At 40.4% G+C, this 23,715-nt stretch overlaps 2 protein-coding genes across 6 annotated transcripts in view; one reads left to right on the top strand and one right to left on the bottom strand.

Annotated features, from left to right (window-relative positions):
* eif2ak4 (eukaryotic translation initiation factor 2 alpha kinase 4) overlaps window positions 1-11,213 on the top strand; it is a 30,340-nt gene extending 19,127 nt beyond the window's left edge. For all 4 annotated transcript variants that reach the window (XM_079261761.1, XM_079261759.1, XM_079261758.1 and 1 more), the window contains 10 exons: window positions 80-187; window positions 520-648; window positions 3,281-3,367; window positions 3,577-3,689; window positions 3,780-3,838; window positions 4,150-4,253; window positions 5,179-5,247; window positions 5,982-6,026; window positions 6,940-7,055; window positions 10,869-11,213. In XM_079261761.1, coding sequence (XP_079117887.1) covers window positions 80-187; window positions 520-648; window positions 3,281-3,367; window positions 3,577-3,689; window positions 3,780-3,838; window positions 4,150-4,253; window positions 5,179-5,247; window positions 5,982-6,026; window positions 6,940-7,055; window positions 10,869-10,926 — 888 coding nt within the window. In that variant the 3' untranslated portion in view covers window positions 10,927-11,213. The remainder of the gene's footprint in view (window positions 1-79; window positions 188-519; window positions 649-3,280; window positions 3,368-3,576; window positions 3,690-3,779; window positions 3,839-4,149; window positions 4,254-5,178; window positions 5,248-5,981; window positions 6,027-6,939; window positions 7,056-10,868) is intronic.
* Window positions 11,214-12,117: 904 nt separating this feature from the next.
* LOC306772364 (cysteine-rich motor neuron 1 protein) overlaps window positions 12,118-23,715 on the bottom strand; it is a 33,263-nt gene continuing 21,665 nt past the window's right edge. For both annotated transcript variants that reach the window (XM_079261807.1, XM_079261808.1), the window contains exons 9-15: window positions 22,790-22,911; window positions 20,095-20,313; window positions 16,975-17,190; window positions 15,703-15,921; window positions 14,887-15,006; window positions 14,446-14,624; window positions 12,118-14,233 (exon numbers count right to left, since the gene is read on the bottom strand). In XM_079261807.1, the coding sequence (XP_079117933.1) occupies window positions 14,039-14,233; window positions 14,446-14,624; window positions 14,887-15,006; window positions 15,703-15,921; window positions 16,975-17,190; window positions 20,095-20,313; window positions 22,790-22,911 (1,270 nt within the window). In that variant the 3' untranslated portion in view covers window positions 12,118-14,038. The remainder of the gene's footprint in view (window positions 14,234-14,445; window positions 14,625-14,886; window positions 15,007-15,702; window positions 15,922-16,974; window positions 17,191-20,094; window positions 20,314-22,789; window positions 22,912-23,715) is intronic.

The following is a 23,715-nucleotide window of genomic DNA, read 5'->3' as shown; positions in this document are numbered from 1 at the left end:
TTTTCTTCTGTTCTTTCTGTCTTTATTCCGTACGCAGCTGTGTTGATGTTGCAACTTATTTTGACTTTGTTTTAACAAGATCCTAGAATTTCGAGGGCCAGCCTCCACAGTGCCGGTCCCCTGTGCAGTGGGAGCCAGTGTTGCTTTGGACAAAGTCTGTGCTGCCATTGCCAACATGGAGGAGCCAGTGAGACACACACACAGACACACACACACTGGTTTGACATTCTTGATTATTGTAATGAAGGAGCAGCAGGCAGAGTTTCATATTTAATGATGCCTTTTTACAGCAGTTGGCTGCCACACAGCTACTTTTAGAAACATGTTAATAACTATGATCACTGTGGCTCTCAATTCCGTGGAGTTATTTTTGGAGCCACGTCATTTTCTAAATTTTGAATTCAAGTTTGAAACTGTCTAAAATAAAATAATTTATGATCCAAATGTGTTTTAAACTGCAGTTCTTTCTATTTATAGTATTTGAAGGGGTGTGATCGTGCTTATTGTTCTTTGCATCAGCCAACAGTGAGCTCCTGCGATGCTCTGGTGGTCCCTGTAGGACATTCATCAATGTCCCGAGCCATTAATGTTGTCCAGAAGCTGTGGAGCACCGGCGTCTCTGCAGACATCGCCTACGATGTCTCACAGGTTAGCAGGATGACGGTTTATTATTATGTAGTGAAAATGGTGGGAAACTTTTTCTGTCTATATTTACTTGTTTCTTCTAAAATGAGACCAATGACGTCACTCGTCCACATCAGCTTCCCATCTTGAATTTATAGTGAGTACACTCCTTTTCCAATCGCTTACTCATCACCGCCAAGACGTGATAATGAGCAGCAAGGGAGGAGTATATCTTTTAAATGGAGGGTAAAAGGTTTGCTTGGGAGAGGAGGTGTCACCTTTAAACGTCAATCTGTCCAAAAAAAAAAAAAAAAATCCGGGTTTATTACGTCCTTGACTGGTAACAAATAAAAATGTCACCAAAAAAATCCCCCATGTAAAGCCTGTAATGAAAAATGTAGAAGTTTTCCAGGAAATCACATTTTTTTAAAGTAAAAATAGGGACATAAAAGTTGTTTTAGATGCAGGTGTGCAGATAATGCCGTGTTAAAAAACAAATCTAACTGCATGTGAGACTTTAACAAAAAAGCTGCATTTAAATGTGTTGTTTATACCACTAAGTAATTTAAAAATGCATTAATTTTTTTATTTATTGCCCTTATTCTAGCTTTAGGGTAACTTTTTTCCTGTTTTTGTAGGTTATTTAGTATTGTCACTATGTTTGATCAAATAATTGACTTAATGATAGAACTAGAATATGTCAGAAAGTGTTACTAAAACTGTTGCACTGTTGTGCTGCCAGCTTATGTAAATTTTTGAAATAGTTACAAGTTAGGCCAGGAATATTTCTTTAGTTTTTATCTGGTAGATTATAAAAAACATTAAACTTCAAAAAGTATAGGCATTTGCATATTTGATTTATTAATGCTTTTCATGGCACTTTTCTCTACATGATGCTCATTTTCAACACCAAATTATGAGCTTAACCTTGTACTGAATTTTATCAGAGCCTAATAGAATCTATCTTTAAAAAAAAAAAAGCATTTGTATGATTTAACAATGGGAAACATTCAAAAAGATGCATTTCTGGGTACCTCTGTCTAATTCTGTAGTAACCTCCTGCATCCCACAGAGGGCAACACTTAGGTCCTAATCTTGAGCTAAATACTGTTCATTCGTAATTTCAGACCTGTAAAGATGGGATCAGAAATGGTAATTATCACAGCCTGAGCTCTGCTTGGTGCTTGCATTTGAAAAAGATTAACTCGCATGACACTATACCATTATTTCTGTTATAAAAGACGCCATGTGAGACACACTTCTTATGTAGCGGGATAGCCCGGCTGAAATCAGTCCTCTCAACATGAAGCTTTTCATCCTCCGGTTCAAAACTTCTGATGTCGTGCCTTTGCCACATTCTTCATGTTAATGTGACAATCTGATCTCAGGCCTGTTTGTGTAAACTACCTCCCTGCCACTTTCCTTTACCAGCATTTTAATGCCCTCCTGTTTTTTCCTCTCCTGCTCATTAAACCTATTGTTGCTTTAACTCTCCACCTCTGCATTGACTGTTTGCTTTAATGGTCCTCATTGTTAGCAGCACAGGACACAAGCATTTGTCCACCATTATTTCTCCAGACTCCTCAGAGGTCTCACTGAAAACAAGCCATTAAGTTATTAAGCTCCAAATTATCAAGGGTGTTTTAAAGTGTATTTTGGTTGTATATGCACGCAGTGCTTTTTAGTCAGTGAAAAGCTGGTCAGGACACCTCGTTCAGAGCTTTGCACCCATCACTCCCCCTCTTCTGACTTTTCTTAGCAGTTCACATGCTGGCGTCTTAACAGGGACTTATAATTCACCCCCAGGAGACGGTTTCATTCTTTTAGCTTTTATTAACCAAATATGGCAAACACCTTCCACATGCCGTCAGCAACAAGCCCAAGCTGCCCATCTGCCCCTGGGAAGAAGCTTACCAGTACCTTTGACGTGATTCAATGTGGCAGTAAGAAAGTTGTAAGAAAAGAGGAAGTGTGAAAGCTTTCATGAAGACAGGGCAATCTGGCACTCGTGTATATATACAAGCACACTGCAGGGTTTTTTCCACACCCTTACTAGCAAGTCCAAAGGGGGAGTCAAACAGAAGTAAATGAGAAAAAATTAGGCTAAAACAGATGTATGCATACACACTCGTCATTATGATCAAGTGCATTGCCTGAATTTAAACTGATTATGGTCACAAGTCCCAGTTCACTGCTTGTTCCTTGGATTCAAAACAGTCCCTTGCTTGTTTTAACTCAATGAATGCTGTCGCAGAAGAGCTTTAAGGCCACTGTCAACACTTTCTTGCCATCACATTTCAGCTCATGTTTCTCAGCTACATTTTCTTCAATCATTCAGCAACAAGATCAGTAACAGCTGAAATGGGGAACTGTGACACTTTAATTATATAATTCCTATGTATTTCCATGTTGAATTGTGATCCTTCAGTAATTCATGAAGGAAAACACTCTTGTGTGAGGGCTCTGAGCTGTCAGCGGCTTGTACTTCTCTGAAATTGAGAGCCCACACAGGCCACACTGGACAGCGCCTAGTTGCAAAAGCCAGTACACAGTCCATAGTTTCTGCTATACTGTCTAACCTCTATTGTCACGACTCATTTGAGTGCTTTGAATTGTGCTTAATACCCCCCCCCCCCCCCCCATTTTATATGTTCAGTCTCAGGAGACGCTTTTGGAGTATTGCAGGCTGGCAGGCATCACATGCATGGCCCTCGTGTCTGACAAAGAAGGACAATATGTCAAGGTGAACAAACACTCTTCAAGCTAGAGAATCCTCTGTTTTCTGCATCTGTTCTTTGGGTTCACTTGGCATCAACAAGCTTTACAATAAATGACTTCTATATTATCCATTGTATTCTTAATATAAGAGGAGACTATAGACTGTTTCTCTAAGATGCTGTTCTGGGAATGTCGTATAGATCAGCACATGTAAAAGAGATTTTCTTCCCGAAGGTAAAATCCTTTGAGAAGGACAGACAGTCAGAGAAACGAATTCCAGAGTCGGACTTGGTGGACCACATCATTCAGAAATGTCGGACCAAATTCTTTGACGAGCGATACATCAGGTAAAACGATTTTGTGCGACGTGCTGTTCAGATGCCCAGAAACCAAGTTCAGGAGTTGTTCTTATGAATGTCGTCCTTGTGTCTGAGCAGAGAAATCTCCGAAAGCATGACCCTTCAAAACCCGAAAGGGTCGCTGCTCAACAGCACAGGTACTGAGAGCCATGGCGTTACATCACCTTCTAGAAACTGGATGTGTGTGAGGGTAACGTCTTACAGGAGCATAAAACAAGCGCGCTACTGTTTTCATACAGTTTGGATATGTCTAAATGCTATGATGAGCAAATGCAGGCACAGGAGAATGAGCTCAATTGTTCGATTCCCCACCAGTTTTGCCGCCGGCCGTTTTTATTAAACCAATAAGTAGTTGGAAAAGAGAATGTTTTAGATCCCTGTGCGTTCCTGTTAGATGTAGCCTATCTTGTGGTTTCATGAGTGTGTAACTGTGGCAAACTATCTCCAGGCTCTTCGGAGCAGCATGGGAGCAGCAGCACAACCAACATGAACGTGAACGTCATCGGCCCAGAGAAAGTTTCTGCTAGCACTAGACGACGCTACGAGATTCAGGTTTGTGATGCACAAAGGCACAATAAAACACAATTAAGCTCCTCTTAAGAGCTTACTTGTGTTTTTGGATATTAGATTTGTGGTTTGTTTGTTTATTTTTTTGCTTCCCAAACACTTTTCTCTGTTTAATCCTTCCATCCCTTTCAATTATTACACATCTTTTCATAAATAAACCCATAAACCAAAGCAAAGTAACTATCTTCTGCGTTTACTACTTGTCTGTCTCACCTCGTTTTCTTTTTAACAATGATCACAAAGACAGTCGCGGGATACTTTGACTCCAGATATGTTTTCTGTACAGAATGTGGGGCTTTACAGGCCTGCCCTCCACTCGCCCATCACAACACATCTCTGCAGCAGTGACCCCGCTGAATTTACGGCTTGTGACCCACTTAAACAAAGTCAGCTGTGACCTCTCAGCTTTTACTAAAGCTTCTGTGTAGACACAAGCTGTGAGCTTTTCAACCAAAGTGCGCTGGGCCAGTTTGAAGCTGCATTTTTAGTTACTTTTTTCTTGTGTTACACTGCAGAACCAATCAACGACAACATAACTTTCAGACCGATGTTCTTTATGTCAAGCCAGACCATTAAAGCTGTGAAACTGTTTTCATATCCCAGTCTTACACAAGGCCCATGTGCTAATACAGTATATAAAGATGATTGGGTTTTTCGACATGTTGGTGGGGAAAGTCACACCCATGTTTCCACAAAGCCTCTTCTTGTGTCTCATGCATGTCAGGATTATAGTGGAGTATTACTCATAAAGAATTTGATGGCTGTAACTTAAAGCCAAGCCAATGCTTTGCTTATATAAAGACTGCATGTGAACATTTTTTTTCAACTATTTTGTTTTCATGGGAACAATTATTTCCTTTTCTTTCTTCCATTTCTGTTCATCTCACATTCTCTTTTCCTCTCGTTTCAGATCCAAACAAGATTACAGAATCTCAGTAGCAATTTGCAGAACAAGAGCAATGACATTGAGGTTCTGGCTGTAAGTCTACTGTTTTTTTTTTTTACCCCTTTCATCTCTCTCAATCCCAACTCTTTTCTTTTTTTTTTTCCTCATTCCCACCTTATCTGTTGAATTCATGTGTGAAATCACAGAATGAGGAAAGGGCTTCTGATCATAAAAATAACAAACAAGGAAGGAGCAGCCCCTTTTATAGTTATTTGCCTTGTGCTTCAGTCCCCTGCTGGTGGTGAGATGGCTTCGAATCTGTTCCAGTTACTACAGAACAATGAACACTAAACAGAGGGCGGCCAGCGTGTCATTTTGGGTGGAAGTAAATGGCTGCCATATTGAGTTTATTTGTGGTTGCATTGTAGATTTATGGCCAGATACTCTTAACGTAAATCCTCCCCGCTTGTCTTATTTACAATGTTGCTGCATATTTCAAATACATGTTTAAACCCAGTTGGGGTCTGGACTGCATCTGCAATGCTGCCATAAACAGTAGTTACTGAAAGGGAACATGATGCTGGTTTAGCAGTTACACAGGGCTGCTGGGCTTCCATGTTGCATGCCAACAGTCTGCTTGTATGTTAGTCAGACTAAAACGTAACAGAATGAATCCTGGGAGCCATTACAATATTTTCGCACCATAATGGTCAGATTTCTTTCTGTTGAATTCTCTCAGTAATTGAGTTCATTGCAGAATGTTGTATTGTTATATTGTAAGATGAGGCTTGGCTGTGTATCCCCTTTTGTTTGTTTTTATTCTGCAGGTGGACTTGCAGAAGGAAACACTGATCAACTTCCTCTCTCTGGAGGTAGGTTCCCCGCTAGCTTAATCAAAAGCAAAGTTAATAAACTGCTTGCATCCCAATGAAGGCCTTGGGATGGGGAGGGGTGGAAATGGAAAGAACAGCCAGTAAAGGTCAAGGTCTGAGACAGGAAGAGGGAATCCCGTCTCCTTCCTTACAGTCCCGTCTAATGTAGAACGGACTGAGGGAACTCCCCTGCACTTTTCCACAGTCATTGAGACCTGAACGTCTACATTCACACTCCTTTCACAAGGCCAACATATGTGACGGACATGCATCACAGTTAACCAAACACACTCTTAAGAGGTGTTAATATTCACATTCCTAACTTCTTACCAAGGCCGTTTGCTCATAAAATTCCAGTTTCCTTTCCACAAAGGCTAATTATAATGTGAAGAAAGAGCAAGAAAGCTGAAAATGCTCTCAACACTGCAGTTATATAAGAGAAAACCTCCACTCCGTAAATGAATGGGCCACCTATACAGGCAGCCCTTTACAGCAGCACATGTGTTAAAGACAACATGTTCAGTATATAAACCCAAGACAATACACTGTGTGTGCTGCCGGGAAGGGCTGGTTTTAATGTGGCAAATTACCCAAAGTCACATGAGAAACCAAAAAAAGAAAATCTATAAACCCTTTGTTGCTTCATGGTTGCACTCTTCTGCTACACTTGACATGCAAAAATAGACTTAAAGTTTGCAGATGAAAAACCTTGTTTATGCCTGCAAATGCTGGCCACTTCCTCCATCTTGAGATCCGTTAACAAACATGACACTTTGTGTAGCTTTTTGTTGGACTGTTTATAATTTAGTGTGTTTGGGTTTGCTGGATTTGGTATCAATGTCAAGCATTTGCTTATTTTTCATTCCTATATAATCTCTGGTTTTAACACCTGCTCTTTATCATTGTTTTCCAGTTTGAAAGTGAAGAACAGTTCAACAGCAGCGTCAAGACTCTGCTTTCTCGTCTCCCAAAACAACGGTACCTGAAGTCCATCTGTGATGAGATCCACCACTTTAAGATCACAAAAAGGTGAATTTGCCATGTGTGACTTGGTGAACTCATGTTTTGTGTTACCAAAGGGAGAATGAGCATTTTGGCAATGTTTCCTGATAAGGTAAGGTCCTCAATGGCCATGGTATTGCAAGTATTACATGCTTCCCTGCTCCAGCACACCTGATTACTACTTATTACAATGTAATATTATATTATTACTTATTATACTACTTTATTGTATTTCCCTTTGGGGATTAATAAACTATTTTTCATTTCATTCATTCATTTAATTAAAATTAAATGGCTCTCCTCAAAAGCTTGTTGTCAAGTTCTGCCATAGCATTGACCCATTAGTCTGATTAAAGTGTTCTGCAGCTGGAAACATCCAAAACCTGCAGTACTGTTGCCCTTGAGGACCGACTTTGCTCATTCTGAGCTAAGGTAACAATAGCTTCATCAGTTCATAAGTGTAGATCAAAGAAGCAAGGAGCCAAGCAGTTCAGCCACTTCAGTGGAGCCTTGTTGCCATGGCAGCCCTGTCCATTTATGTCAAAAGCACTGATTAGAGGGAAAATCACTTTAGCTTTTGCAGCATTGCTCAATAGATAAAGTCTATCATTTTGGCTGGTGGTGTGTGTCTTTTCAGAGAAGAAATAAAATGTTAATTAGCTTGTGGTGAACTTAGTGGACACTAGACAGAATTCTGTATGTTATATGACAACCATGAACATCACAAGATTAATTTATCCTGAATACCTTTTTTTTCTTTTTAAATCAATGAACAATATGGCGAAAAGGATGATATACATTATTTGGATGGGAAAAAGAAAAGTCAAATTCCTTACATCATCCTACTATTAAAGCTGTCTTATACTTTATAATATGTTAGAATTGAACATTTACTTTGAAAAGATGAACACTGCAGGAACTTGTTCTAAATCACCATTTTTGGTCTTCGCTGTTCCTATTTACTGTTTTTGGCCTTAAATATCTACATACTGTCCATCAACAGAACATCAACCCATTGGCCGTTTTGAACACTGACTTTTGCTGATTTAACAAAGAAATCCACGGGGACATTACTGGAAGGGAGGAAAAGAGGGAGATAAAAGTGGAAGAGCATGAGATGAGGCAAGAGTTGATAGCAGACTTTTACTGGCTGGAGAAAGCGCAGAAAGACAAGATGCTAGATGGATGCCGCTTAGCAACTGGGGACACCCGAGCTCAGGAGCGCCGCTTTGAAGCTAACTTTGCAAAAATAAATATGTTAAACACAATCTGGTCTGGTTAGAATAAACTGGACTTTATAATGTTGTCAGAAGGTAGATTTAATCTTGGTTCTGTTTGGCTGTGGTGTACTGACTCATTCATGTCGGGCTTGAAACAAAGACAAAATGTCCTGCTTCGGCTATATACAAGAGAAAAACGGCAGATGAGCTTCAGGGTTTCTTTTTTGACAGTCGGCCACATTGATTGCTCTTTAAAGTGAGCTGTTATGTATTGTGTTTTTGTGTAAATGTGGAAGCAGCTGATCCTTCATTTAAGTAAAATAGTTTGTGTGTCTGAGCCCTTTTTAAGCTTTATATTTAATCCTCCTACAACTTAATTTGTTGGATCTTAAAATGCACATTATGAAAACCCAGATGGAAACACTTTTTGGGAAAGATGAGACAAAAGCGTTGGGGTTTAGTCTTTTACCCCCACTGGTTTCCGCCCACTTCTAACTTGTTTTTTTTCCCCCCCTCAAATAAAGCCTGAAGCAGACAGTTAAATATGCCAAAGACGATGTTTAAGAAACAAGGCAGGCTTCCGTTTGTTAGTTGCTGCCACTCCCAAACTCCAGCTTAGCCCACACACTCCAGGTGTAACAGTGACAGTCAGACCTTCAAAGAGAGCTGTTAGACAGATAAACATTGCCTTGAAGAACATTAAACCCTCAGCTGATCCTTTTTCCTGCGGTGAAATCTGGGGAAGGGTTTGCTTTGTTTGGTCCTCTGGTGTCTGGCTCGCAGCAGCAGTGCGAATGATGACTAACGTTGGCTAATATCTCCGTGTTTGAGCTTTTAAGAGTGTTGGCTGTCCATCGAGAGCAACCCTGTGATGGATCTAGCAGATTCTCTCCTTAGTGAAGGAGAATTTAACAAGAATTGAGGCATCTCCAGAGCAGTTGGTTTGAATTTCCTGTCCCGGCTTTGCTTTTCAGTTGCCATTCGGGGGATAAAAGACTTGACTGATAAATGAGTGTCAAAAGAAGCAACAATGGATCCATTCAGCCTGTGTTTTTATGTTTAGTTGTTTACATGTGAGGTTCTTGCAGCCGCCACCATGCTGCAGCAGGACCATAAACGAAAACTTATCAGAGGGGCTTTGCACCCACTAATCTCTCCTTTGAGCCCAGACTGCTGCAGAAAAGAACCAGTAAACCTGTCTGCAGAACCATTTCAACCTGTCCACAGACACGCCAGCAGCTGTGAAACTGTCCTTAAACAATGTAGTACCTTGGACTGGATTATGTCTGCAAGAGAACATCCATGCGATTATGCTAATCTTGTGATATGTTGTCAGGATTGTTCTTTACACTGCCATAGCGCCAAACCCAGGTTAGAGCTGGGGCCAGTAGGGATTAGTTTAGCAGGTATTTGATGATAAGTCAAAGCTATTGATGACCGACTTCGGTATTCCATGTTATTAGTGTGGTTATATCGGAAATGATTAAGACTTATCAATTAATAAACAGAGTTACCAGGAAGTACACTGCCTGGGGAAAACAAAATCAAGTCACCACCAAAAGACTAGATAACACATGAATATTCCTTGGGCGGACTTACGGTTGGATGATGGCATGTGGCTTTGTGTTGATGCTCATCTGCAATGTAAAACGATTTATTTTCATCCACTGTTGCACCAATTTTTCACCAAGATCTTGTACTGATGATGGCAGAGTCAAAGCCTTCTACAGCACCCCCCCCAAGGTCTGGTGGCCGATCCATGTGTGAAAAATGAACCAGTGAACCACTCTTTCACAGTTTGAGCCCAATGAATCCTGCCATCTTGTATATTCAGTTAGTCAGCAAACTGCATTCTTTGTGTACATAATGTTCCTAAATCTAGACTTAAACTGCAGTAACCCCAGATCATAGACTTCCCCCCTCAGACTTGTACAGTAGGCATTATCTATAATGGCTGCATTGCCTCATCACTCTGGAACAGGGTAAATCTGGACCCATCATACAACATGACCTTCCAGTCTTTATGCCTGGAAGTATTTTTCTCCAGTTATTCTTACTGATCAGTGTTGTTCTTATAGCTACACAGCTGTTCAGTCCCAGTCCCTCGACTTCTGTTCCATTGTGCGTGTAAAAATGCTCTTACTGACACTATTAAACTTAGCCCTGAGTTCTACTGTTGTTTTTTCGCTTGGATTTTATTTCACCAAATATTTAAGTGATCACTGATTACAATCAATCAGGATTTTTTTCTGACATTTCTTCCTCGAAGTTCCCCTCCATCCTTCAAGTTTCTAATAATGCGTTTACCAGTGCTTAACCCAACTTTACTGGTTTCTGCAATCTCTGATATGTCTCCCTGCTTGATGCCAATGATTTAGCAGTCTATTTAAGTTATGCTGATGAGTAACAAGGCTCCAACTCTGTGGACAGTGACTCACGGTGGGGTTCTCTCACCTCATGAAGCATTATTGTGATAAAGTTGCATTGAATTCCATTGACCTACATTTGATATATATATATATATATATATATATATATATATATATATATATATATATATAAATAAATAAAATTTATCTTTTTTTGTTGCATTGAACAAAGACATGTTATTCTCTTTCAGGGTGGCGGTGGTGGTGTTGTACAGCTATAAGGATGACTACTACAAGATCCTTATGTGAGAACCAAACGATTCCACGTCACTTAAGATTCAGTCAACTTTCTGAATTGTTTTCTCCTTGAACCTGCATAATCTAGCTGAAGATCTGACTCATTCATAACTTCTCCAAGAAAATGAACCACGAGGAAACAATGTTTTACTGTGTTGAATGGCGAATCAGCTTATTAGTGATAAACCTTTTGGTCTTTTCTGGTTTACACAAGAGGTTCACAGGACTTTGCCTTAATAGAAGGAAGTGATTTGATCAAGAAAGGGCTTTTTACAGAAGATAATGTGTATATTTCTAATAAGTGCTAAAAGTGGATGAAAGAATAAATAACTTTTTTCCCAAATGCTGCATCTTCCTTTGTGTCTCTCTGTATGTTAAACATAATAAAATACACAAATACTTGGATTGAAATCAATTTACCACAAAAGCTGCAGTGGTGCCTCCATTAATATTAAGCGGTTAAGAAAATGACATGACAATCAGAAACTCCTCTCCAAAAAGCAGCATTGGAGACTGAAAATGCTTACAATTTTTTGGGGGGGAAAAGCCATCTATAGAACAATTCTTGGTCATATGAAGATATCAATCCATTTTCCTGGGCAGCACAACTTTTGAAAGCTTTATGTTTTAGTATATTAAAGACCTGGGAAACTGACCTCAGTGTTTGCTTTATGATTCTTTTGGAGAAGCTTCCTCGCCTTGAAGTTTATGAGTAAGCTTTTCCAGGACAAGTCAAGACAACAGGACAGGATTATTCAGGTTTCCAAGTCCAGTCTGTACCTTTTTGTGACTTCCGGCATTTTATTAGCCAGTTGGATAGATGAGAAGGGTCCTCTGGCTTTTTCCAGTACTACTTAAATCTCAGCCCCCTTCACTCTTTCCCCCTGAAAAGTGCCTTTGCTGCCCACATCTGCATCTGCTACTAAGCAAAGAGCAACTGGAAAGCAAGACAAATGATCAGATATAAAAAAAAAAAAATGGACTCACAGAAGACAAATTCCCATTTGGAGTCCAGGACCAGATGTGCATGGGCAAGAAAGGAAAGCAAAACCACTAACCCAAGCCATCTTTGATCAAATCGCTACTCTTTGGAAAGCTGAAATTTGAATATCAGCGTAAGCCAATTTGATTCACACATTTATTTTTCAAAATGAGTGTAAATGTTACAGTTTATAATCTAGGAAACATATTTACAAGATTTGCAACAGTGAAATAAATAAGGTTGAACAGAATATAGCCGATAGAAATGATAAATGGTCTACAAGGTCCAGCAGCTTTGGCTACTAAAAGTTCATTCCCCCCCCCAAAAAAAAACAAAAAAAAAAACTATAGTATTAATAAATAAAGCTATGTAAAAATAAATAAGGTAATCTTCTGTCCTATTCATTTAAACTACTTTTTTTTTGTTTTTACACAAAGAAGAACAAAGGTAAGCTCTTACAGTTGCCTCTTCATTTTAAAGCACATGATTAAACAGATACATATTTACTGAAAACACTTCATTATAAATTAGCTTCCAACCAATTTTGGCATCAAAATGGTCTTTGTATTGAAATTTTGGCGATTGCACTCGGATCCAAAATCAAGGCTGGGAGATTTTGTGTTGAGTTGTGTGCTGTGTTGCATTTCAGATTCTGTCTAGTTGTTCTGCTTGGTCTGGTAAAGGAGCTTCTAACCACAACAGCGTGTCCACTTGAGCGCTTCAACATCTCTTCGTAGTCAATATGCCAATCAGATCCACGATTAGGGCTTTCATCCATCCAAAAATCCAGCAGGATGCTTTTTTCCCCCCCCCCCCCTTGATACACAAGCTCTGAAGAAAAGTCCAATGACACTTGCACCTGTATTAATTCTTGTTTGTGGACATGTAAGTTAGGTTTTCTCAGTATGGGCTAACTGTTATAAACAAAAACAAGATATCCACCAAGAAAATTCATTAAGGCTTAGGAATTAAGGCTTTACAAAGAATCATTCCAAAGCATCATGTGTGAACAGTAGCTCCCTGCACACACACTGCTGGGAATGAAGCGAGGCGTGGTATCAAAGACATTCCTCGTAAATCCAGATGAAGCACCTGGCGCCTTTTTCTTCTCTTCCTGACTACCTATAGGAGCATGACTCCACTTCAGTTTCAACATCTCTGGGGTGTCTTACAACAGTCTGATTCCTTTTTGAAAGAATCCCCATATTGCATGAGGGTGAGTGGACAGTCGAGTTTAGAAAGAAAATTTACATGTTTACTTTTTTATACAACTGTGGTTGAGGCTTTTTTTTTTTCTGAATGGAATGACTCGGGTCATTTTAAGGAACGTGCAATGATATCATTTGGAAAGTGTGTCATTTCAATACGACACTGGGGGGAATGTTCGGATGGGCGTTTCAAAGTCTTTCAATTTCTCACTACAGAGATGACCACAATGAAAAGAAAAAGTGACCAATGACAACACATCTACAACAAATACTGAAATATACAAAAACTAAGAAGGAAACCACACATTCTAAAGCATCTGAGGGTCTTGGTAAAGCCAGCCAGCTTGTTATTTTCTGCCTGCTGTTGCCTAGTTTGACACTTCCTTTGCCCCCCCCCCCTAAACTGATAATGTTTGCATCCATGAAGCACTGCTGTATTTAACAGGGAAACATCCAAAATGTCCTCTTTACAGCCCAAAACCCTGTCCTAAAGCCTTTTTTTTTTTATGCCCCTCTTATTGCCCCAAAGTTCCAGTTTCAAAGGAGGCAATAAGAAGCTGTAATATTACAGTGTTCACAGTCAACAGTCTGATAAAGGAGTCTCTCTGGCTGATACATTTACTGTTTTTAAGCACAGTGCAGAGTGTCCTTTAAATGTCCACTGGTCCGTTCACCTCCCAGCATGTCACTCCACTCCGAAACATCCAAACACAGAAGAATATGAACAAGAAATGAAAGTATAAGTGGTCACTTGTATTGTCTCCCGTCGAAAATCCTCTGTTTAACTATTACATAAAGAAAAGGATGGCAAGAAGGCAGCACACAGAGTGTATGTATGACTACACACACCACAGGGGCCACAGCTGGAGAGGGCGAGAGGTGGCGGACAGCTTTGATCTGCAGTTTTTTTTTTTTCTTTTGTCGTTTTATGAATTTAGCGTGTTGTCCAGTCGTTTCCCATGCTGAGCTTGGCCCTGGGGATGGTCATCTTATCTGTGCAGGGAGAGCTCATTTCTGGAGAGAAGTGGATGATCCCGCAGTCATTCTTTATGTTCTGAAATTTGTTCTCCTTGGAGGGCTCCATGTACACCACCGAGTTCTTGTTTACATGCTTCTTCAGGATCACGGTCTGCGGAGGGGTGAAGGGAAAAGAGCAAAGGGAGGCCATGATTTGTTATGCTGCTGGTCTGTGATAACTAACTTGATCTATCATGATTTTTTTTTTCTTGCAGTCTCATTTAAAGGTTATGATTGAAATTATTTGCATGACCTATATCCATCTGGGAAAAAAACAAAAAAAACAAAACAGGGCGAAGGGAAACTATATTTAGCTTATTTTACCTTCTTTGGTGCACTGTAGCAGGACATCTGCACCCACTTCTTTTTCTTGTTGATGAGTAACGCCACTATGAGGAAGAAGATGATAGCCAAGAGGAGGCTAGCCAGGATCCAGGCTGCTGATTGGTAAACAAAAGCCATCTCTGTTTGGCTTGGGTAAATCTCACCCAAACCTGGCTCATCTGCGGGATACAGACAACAATGATTTTGAACATTTACAGAAAACAGCTTATTTCTTTGATTAACATATATTTATACTGACAAATTACAGCTAGGTGTCTCAAGAGGGATCATATTAAGCCTGTGTCCGTTTATAAAAGCATTTATCAAGCCATCCGACATCATCAATTTGCATAAACAATCAGGAATTGGTAGAGAGTGTGTTAAAGATGCCAAATAACTAACAGAATGGGGACAATAAAGTTGAAGAGGTGAAGCTTTAACCTGTTTCGAATATGGGTGGCGTAGTGACGGTGGTGATCCATGATGGAATCTCCGCATCGGTCGTGACTCCTGCTTTGTGGCCGGTGGTGGACACCATCACTGGTGCCGACGTCGTCACCTCTGTTCATACAGAAACAACATGCCAGCATGTGTCATGCAGTAACTTGACAGGCAGAAATTATTTCTAACAGTGAGTGAGTGTTTACGCTCCCTGGTGTCGCAACTGATAACCTGTGTTTATACGATCTGTCTTCTTAAACTTCCACTGGACGGCTTTGTAAAAGCATTACGTGGAAGGCTGTGTTTTCCAGCAGGCACATAACAAAAACAAAAAGCCTGGCGAAACGGCGACATATCAGGAGGGAAAACAATGGAGGCCTGTGCTGAGGTTTTCCTCTATAGGAAAAGCTGACATGGAACTTTGCCTTCCTGTGCTGGTGCAGGCGGGAGCGCTGCAGGCCGAATCAGTCGGGGACAGGAAAAACGTGTGAATGCGCGGATGCTCGAGGAATGCTTTCGCTCTGAGGGGTGGGGGTCTGTGACTGTGTCACATGGAGTGATTGCATTCCATGTCTATACAGCGCCAGAGTGGCTAGGTCTAATGAACAAACATGCCCACACTGAATTTACACACTCCTGTCTCTTTTTTTTTTTTTTTTTTTTTCCTATTTAAAACACGTTGCATTATGAATCCTAACTTTCATCAATCTTAATTTTACACAGTAACTAGGAAATGGTAACTTTTCCATTCTTAGTTAGTGATAATGTCCGTACAAAGTAGGCCCTCTCTTTACAGAGGCACACCTAAAAACTCACCGAGACAGTGTGGGCAGCACTGGCCCTTGCGTAAAACAGGCACCCTGCAGTTGGCGGTCGGACAATGCTGGGAGAAACACTGAATGGTGCCGTTGTTGCAGGTGCAACTGGTGCATGCGTTGGCCCTCCAGGAGTCCCCAGCTAGCAGCACGTCTCCTTCGCTGGTTATGCAGTACTCTTGTTGGCTGTTGTTCACCGGCAGTAAGGGGCTCAGCGGCTCTGTGCGTCGAAACAGGTGAGAACAGGATTAGTGATGAAATAATGGGCACGAATCACATTGGATCCTCTTATCTCACTAAAATGAACCTTTTGTCAGAGTTGTAGAAGTGTGTGTGTGAAAACTGCCTCTGCATTTCACGCTGCTACACAACGTCTCGATCCGCAAGGCTTATTCCACTTTAAAGGCTGCTTCCAAGAAAACATACTTTAGTGTCTGTTCAACACAAAGCCAAGATGGTAGTTCAGTCTGAGACTTCATCTGTGTTTCTTTCATTACACCCCACAGGTCTGGCCTGTGGCCTTTTTTATGACCGGAGGAGAGCTTCATTAGCGTGTACACACTGAACCGCTCTACTGTACACATACATCACTGAGCCTGTCAGTGAGATGTGTATTATTCCCACATTCCTGGTGACCAGGCCCATACAAATATCAAAGCCTGGCCTTTGACAGTCTCTTTTCTGTGAGGGGAGATGCAGCGATAAGGTGGGCCAGCATTCTCTAAGAGAAGCTCTCATGCGCAGTCATGCATCGCTGATTTGTGGGCCTCAAGCTTTTAGAGTGATTGGGATGCATTGTTTATAAGTTTATAAATGTGTAAGAGACACTAAAGGGTTTGGGCTGAGCTGTAAATAAAGGCTGCATGTGGTTTTAAATTTGTCTATACGTGTGTGTCAGCGTGTGTTCTCATCACTGGAGAGACGGGACAAATTCAGGAAGATTAGTTACATTCTTTTCCTCCAAACAATCGAGAGACTTTGATGAGCCTCTGGTGTGGGCTGCTGGGTGGAAGCGGTCCATGTGTGCTGCTGCCTGCCTGGAGGATCTTTATGTAAACCCAACCGGTCTTGGCTGGTTTCTTTATGAGCCTCTGTGCCTAACATTAAAACTGCCCAACAAAACAACTTGCAAGACCTTCCAAAACCACATGCTGATAGCACATTTACTTCTCCGCTTACTACACCAACGTCTGACAAGCCCTTCTGAATTTAATCAGCCTTGTTTTTCTTTTTTGGAAGTGCACTTCCTTTTGTTTTTTTTTTTTTTGTTTACCTTTGCACACATGACAACAGGTGTCCTTGTTCCTGACTGGTGTCTGGCAGAGAGCAGGGGGACACACTTCAGTGTCGCACAGCACACGTCCCTTCCTGCAGGTGCAGCGTGTGCACTCGTCCAAGTTCCAAGTTTCCCCCTCCACGTAAAACTCCCCTCCTGGTGCTCTGCACACCACCATGTCCATCCCCTCTGGCTGACCGCTGCCTGATTCATCTGCAGCAGAAAAGTGGTGAAGAAGAGAAACGGTCGCATTTGTCCTCTGACATTAAATTTACACAGAAGAGCCAGAAGTCGTAGGTCACTAGGACAGGGATATTTAGGAGAGGGCCCACAACATCAATTTAGTTGTAAACATATATACTGTCCAGCAGAGTAGCAAACATCTGTAAAGAGTTAGCCAGTTGTCCCTTGACTGCAAAGTATGCATAGCTTCTGAAAGTTGTAGACATCCTTCCACTCCTAAATATTTGAACAGCCGACCGAGTCCCTCCTCCGTAAACATCCCATGAGTTGAAGATAAAAAAAAAAAAAAAAAACCAATGTGGGTTTTTATTTCGATCAGTTCATCATCCAGTTTACAGAAATAGATGGAATTTGTGATTTTGCAAGTTTAAGAAGTCATCAAGTCACAGCAATGATCTAAAAACTTTCAGCTGTATGAAATGACAGACTGTACTGTTGTAAGTACTGTTGTAAGCGTGTGTGTGTGTGTGTGTGCGCGTGTGTGTGTGTGTGTGTGTGTGTGTGTACACGAAAAAAAAAAAAAAAGAAGTTGAGGGAACTTACAATAGCTGATGCCTCTGCAAAGCCGTTTGACTCTGTTTACTATGTGAACCGAAGTAAAGAGGTTAACCCAAAGTAGAATCTTAGATTTAACAAAGTTAGGATAGATATTCAGATTTACTCGTGTCTTTGAACTGAACAACTCACATTAAAAAATATCTCTGAAATAGTTCGAGGCAACTTATTTTAATGAGCTGCCTCAACTTACTTAGTATTTCAGTTATGATAGACACTCTAATTTGAGTTTTCCCAAAAGTTCTTTACAGCTGGATGGCTCACTTTTTAAAGCTTTTTAAAGTGGAACAATTATGTGTATTTCAGGCTAATTTATTTTTATTTCTGAGACCAGAAGGGCTGGGATTGATGGAGTTATTGTCACAAATCGCTTTATTTACTTCAGACCGACCCTCTCCGTAGGCTGTCAGATCAGCCTGCGGGCAAAACGAGTGGATTGAGACTCTTCCGCATTAAGCCCCGCCTCCCGCCACTGCACTACATCGGGAGCGCGCACCGCAACTGCTTTCGCCGTCATTGTAACATCTCATAAACAGAAGGATTAGGCTAATATGAACTCAATAAAAAAACAAAATAAAATGTCAACACATAGCATACAGCCCTACATGTTGGAACCTGAATCAGAGCCTGAAAACGAAGTGGAAAACAGCAACCCACAGCAACGAATGCAGCAGGATGTCTCTCTTTGGTAAACTCACCAGCCATCGTTGGAAATAACTTTATCCGATGTTTTCCACCCGCCTGATGTATTTGTACATGCCCTTGTTAACCAGTAGAAGGTAATCAATCACCGAACCTTATCCCCCGGGACGTCACAAGGATTTCCAAGTAGAAAAAACTCTCTAAAATGTTTTTGTCGCCATGGAAACCAAACGGAGAGCGTGCTGGAACTCAAACTGAAACTCAAACATGCGTTTAGGTGATAAAAAAACGGTGCCGCTCACATGTCTGATGAGGATTCAACACTGTAACACTGTAGAAAGCTCAGAAAACTCAAAATGCCATAATAGCAACCCTTTAAGTCACTGTTTCATTGGGAAGTGTGATGGCCAGATTAATGGCCACACATATAAAGGCGGTAAAAGCACCACATTGTCAGTTTTCTTTATATTTAAACTTAGTTTAAATGCTTTGGTTTCTTTTTGTTAGCGCGCACATTAAGGAGCCACTGTATTTTCAACTGTTCGCGTTTTGGTTAATCTTGTTTCTTTTTACTGGTGCTGAAGGGATTAGCTTGGGCATTGGGGGGCAGTAGTGTGCACAGGTGGGAAGCCAGTGAGCAGGAAGTGCCATGGGCCTTTGGGAAGACCTCATCTTCAGAGGGGGAGATTAAAAGTTTAGTTTAGTTTCTTCAAATGTTTGTTCATTTTCTTTCCCATTTTTGAGTAGTTTGGGTTTACCTTTTGTTAGTAGTTTTGTTAAGAATAATTAAGATAACAGTTAGGTTCTGTTTCTTTGTCAAGTTTGTTAGCATGTTTAATGTGTTACCCCCATATGTTTTGTAACTGGTCTGATCAGCCAGTATTTAAGTTCTCCCTTGTTTGTTGTTTGTCAGGTCAGTATGTTTTTGTGTTATGTCGATCATGTTCCCTAATCTGTTAGTTTAGTTATTTTCAGACTTTGATTTAGGTTTTGCTTAGTTGACCTCTTTTAAAGGCCTAATTCATTTATATTGTTTGGGCAAATAAAACCCTTTTCCTTCGAAGCCACCTGTGTTCCTTTTCCTTCGCCAGCTTGGTCCCTCACAGGAAGTCTTTATTTCATCCATCTATTTTCTATACGGTGGATGCAGGTTTATGAAAGTCTTTTGAACTACTTCAAAGTGTACAATACGCCTCCTGTAAAGGTGTATCTGAGTTCTTCCTGGGCTGCATGGTTCGCATGTTGCCATACAACAGCAACTTTCCTGGTTTGAGACTTAATCAAGCTTTCATTGAAATACTTGGAAATATACATTGTTTAACCATAGAAAAGAGCGTTTGAATACTGGAGGATATAACAAGACTGTAATTAGATATACTTTTTAAAATAAAAGCTATACAGAAGTTAGTGGTCAGTTCTAACGGTCTTTAAATATCATGCTGAAGGTTGATCTCAACGAAGTAGCCTGATGTGTGATGACTGCACGTTGTGGAGAATTCAGTGTAGTTGTATGGGTTAATGAACTAGTAATAAAGGGTTAATACCTGTCACAATGTTTGCATACTTCAGTCTGACATTGTTGCAATGCTCAGAACTTTTTTGCAGCCTTATGTTCAGGGTCTTTGGAACTGAATTAAAGAATGTATGAGTAAAAAGGATTGAAACACAGAGACATACCCTCACAGGTGGGACAACACTGGTCAGCCTTGACAACAGGATGAGAGCAGCTGGGCACGGGGCAGGATATGAGCACACACATCTCCCGCCCGGAGTGGCAGTAGCAGTCGCGACAGCCATCGTGCCAGCTATCATCTTCCTCATAACGCTGTCCATTGGAGGTGAGGCAGTAGCTGGGGGTTGGAGCTGGAACAGTGGTGCTTGAGACATGGTCACTTTCTAGAAGAAGAAACAAAAGTGGAAACATTAGTAGAATAGCAAAGGAAAGCTGCGTAAAGTTTTAAAAAGTAGAAGGGCGGCCTGCGTCAAACAAAGTAAAAAAAATTTAACATGAAACTTTCATTAAGACATTGGTACACTGTCAATAATGCGTTAAGTGAAAGCCTTTTCATAATCCTGAGACATTCACCAGTTATTTGGTTTTCCTTTACTGGTTACTGGTTAAAATGCAGCCACAAATAAAGATGAATAAATTTGCAACAAATTACAAACTGAAATGAAACTAACCTACCGTTTTAAAGACATTGCATTAGATCTTAGTGGGTTATATTACTTTCTTACCTAATAATTAGGGGTAAAAAGGGAAAAATTTCACTACAGTAAAATATATATATTTAGTGTTTATCTGCATTAATCTCACTTAGTATGACAGCAGAAAAACAACATCGCATTGCTATTCAGTTGCTAAATGCAACTAAGGGAAAAACATTTTAAAAATAAATTACACATGACTCCCTTACATATCATAAAGGAAAGTTTACTCTATGCAGTCTTGTGGTTGAAACAAAAAAAAAAAGAAAAAAGGAAGCAGTGAAACTTTGCATTTAGAGAATTTGACCAGCTCTCATCATGACTGCCACTTAAGATACTTCTGGGTCATTTCACTTAGTTAGGAGCCTTCCAAAACATAAAGGACAACTTGCTTTCACCCGCAGACCTTATTAGGAGCCGAAATTGCAAAGTTGTCATGGCACAACACACTAAGCTTAAACGGATCTGGCACAAAGCAGAACCCAGTTAACTGTGCAGCCTCAGCAGATGTTCAAATCTTTAAACAACTACACATTCAGTACAAGAGTTAAATGAAACCATGCTTCTAAAAACGTTTTTCTGTGGGCAAATATTTTTGGAGTCTACAGAGAGACGTATTCATAAGTCTCAAAATCAGGTAAACAGTGGTGTGTTTGCAGGTGATGCCGGTCAGAGCATGTTCCCATTTGTGAGGGGAGATGAGCCAGGTGGGCTGCTGTCCCCTTACAAGAAAAAAAACATGAGGCTGGAATATTCAGAATGCAGCTAAATTGGCTAAAAAAAAAAAAAAACATAAAATGTGGTTGCACATAAATATGGCTCCTGCATAGCAGCTTTAAGCTCAGAGGGAATTTAATTGGAGCTGCACGCACATCCCGTGGCTAAAGCTAAACACCAACAGGAACCAAAACAAACAGACATAAAACTCTCTCACAGCAGAGCAGCAAAAGGTCACAAGCTGCAGATTTGGATCAGAAGTGCAGTGCTACCTACAATGCTCCGCTTTCTCAGTTCCACTCTGATACGCTTACCATTAGGATGCTGGTGGAGCTCCTTTTGAATACCAAGATGTTGCACGACAACATATCAAGATGTGCGTAATGTTGTATCACTCTGTGATAAGATTTAATATCAGCAGAGCCATAATCAGTGTTGATCTTATGTAAAATAAGTAAGGCTCGCTCTCTGGAGGCCATGAACACACATTTAATAGCAAGCCTTAAGATTTTAGAGTGGTTGCAAGGGAAATCTAATTAAATCATTAAAAAAAAAAAAAAAGCAGACCAGATTTCATCATCTGCAACAGCCGAGTGGCTTTCAAATGGAAACCTAATGAGGACATTTTCACAGAACATGGTTCTGGTGGAGTCCTTCAGAGAACACTCGACTCTGCAAACGACTTATTTCATTTAAAGACACCATGAATATCTACCCTGACATTTAAAAAGACCCATGTGATGCTTTTTTACAAAATTAATCATTTAATCCAAGTTTGGATTTTTAAAAGCAGAATTAAAAAGAAAAAAAAAGATACTGTACAACCCCTGTTGTAAGGAATTACACAAAGTGGAAGAAAAAACACAAACAGGATGTTTTGCATGATCTAACCACTGCAACGGCCCATTTTAATACAAGACTATCAGAAATCACACATATGAAGTCATTTATAAAGATCCCATAAAACTGGATGAAATACATTTTTCTGCTTTTACATAATTTATGTAGCATATTAATTATCATCATACATGTAGGCTATTAAAATGGCACCCTCAGCTATTTTCCATCTATGCATTTCTATTTGCAATGGAGAATCCTGCAAATCTGTAAATACCTTTATGTAATGTCTTGTGTGACTCTGGCAGTTTACAATAAATACTTTAAGTACTCACAGTTACCTCATATTTTGGGCTTACAGATTAGTTTACGAAACAAAGAGATCCAAACTAGAAGGGTACACAGAGGGCCCTGTTTCTTAACAGGTCAGTGCAACATGTGGAGGGTTAACCAAAGCTATATCAGTCTGTGTTCTTATTTTGCAATGGTGAACTTTATGCAATTAAGTTTGTTTTTTTTCTGTGCAATATTGATGAAAAACCTGGAGACAGCGCTAATCACATACATCCATGCTTCTTTCACAGCGAGTTTAATGCAGAGAGCATCTTACCTTTACACATGCAGATGGAGCAGCCTTTCCTGTTCTGACGGTAGCCGTTGCTGCAGTGCTTGTCACAAGTGAAAGGGGGACACTTGACACAACGACACATCTCACAACCATGCTTGTTCCTCCTGCAAGGGGATAAACACGGGAACTGAAGTGATCTTCTGCAACGAATGTGTGAGGAAGTAAACAACGCTGGGGGTTTAATGTGGCTCCAAATTCAATTACTTCTCCAAGATGTGGGGAAACAACCTGGTGTCCTCAAGAATAATCAACATCTGGACCTGCTTTCCCCTTTCCATATTAGTTCCCTTTGAAGAACGGCAAATAAAAGGCAAACAGGAGAGATGCTTGTGGTTTGCACATCATACCAACCTTAAAGACTCTGAAAGATGCAATCTAAAGCCAATTCAGATGCTTTCAATTCACCCCGCTACCATCTTTATTGCTCTGAAAGCCTCTGGCGGACATATAAAAGTGCAAGTGAGCAGTGGCCTGAAAAGAGCTAATGTAGATAATAGGAGCATGTTGACATTAAAGAAAAAGACAGCAGCAGATAAGAGACTCTGATGGTCCAGCTGATCATTTTACATTTTTACTTAACTGACCAGAAAACAAACTCAAAAAAATCTCATCTTGTATCTATCAAGAGGAGAAGTATGAAGAGCAGAAACCGGAAACAGACCAGTTGGATCCAATTATGTGCCTAATAAAACATGGATGAGCTGCAGGTTGATAAATTGTCAAAACCCAGATGAAAGAATGACCTGCACCCAGATATCTCCTCTATCCCTCCCCGTCTCATTTATTCTCACCAAGCCTTCCTCTCTGCTTCTGTCTCCAGTTAAGTGATGACTCCCATTTCATGCTGAGGCTCTCTGAGCCTTGATAATTACCCTATTAATATTCATCTGCACAGAGTAGCCCCTTGA

This window comes from Telmatherina bonti (assembly GCF_933228915.1).
Source record: "Telmatherina bonti genome assembly, chromosome: 22".
NCBI classification, from domain to species: domain Eukaryota; kingdom Metazoa; phylum Chordata; class Actinopteri; order Atheriniformes; family Telmatherinidae; genus Telmatherina; species Telmatherina bonti.
The sequence above is the reverse complement of the archived record's forward strand: the minus strand, read 5'-3'. Positions and strand labels throughout refer to the sequence as shown.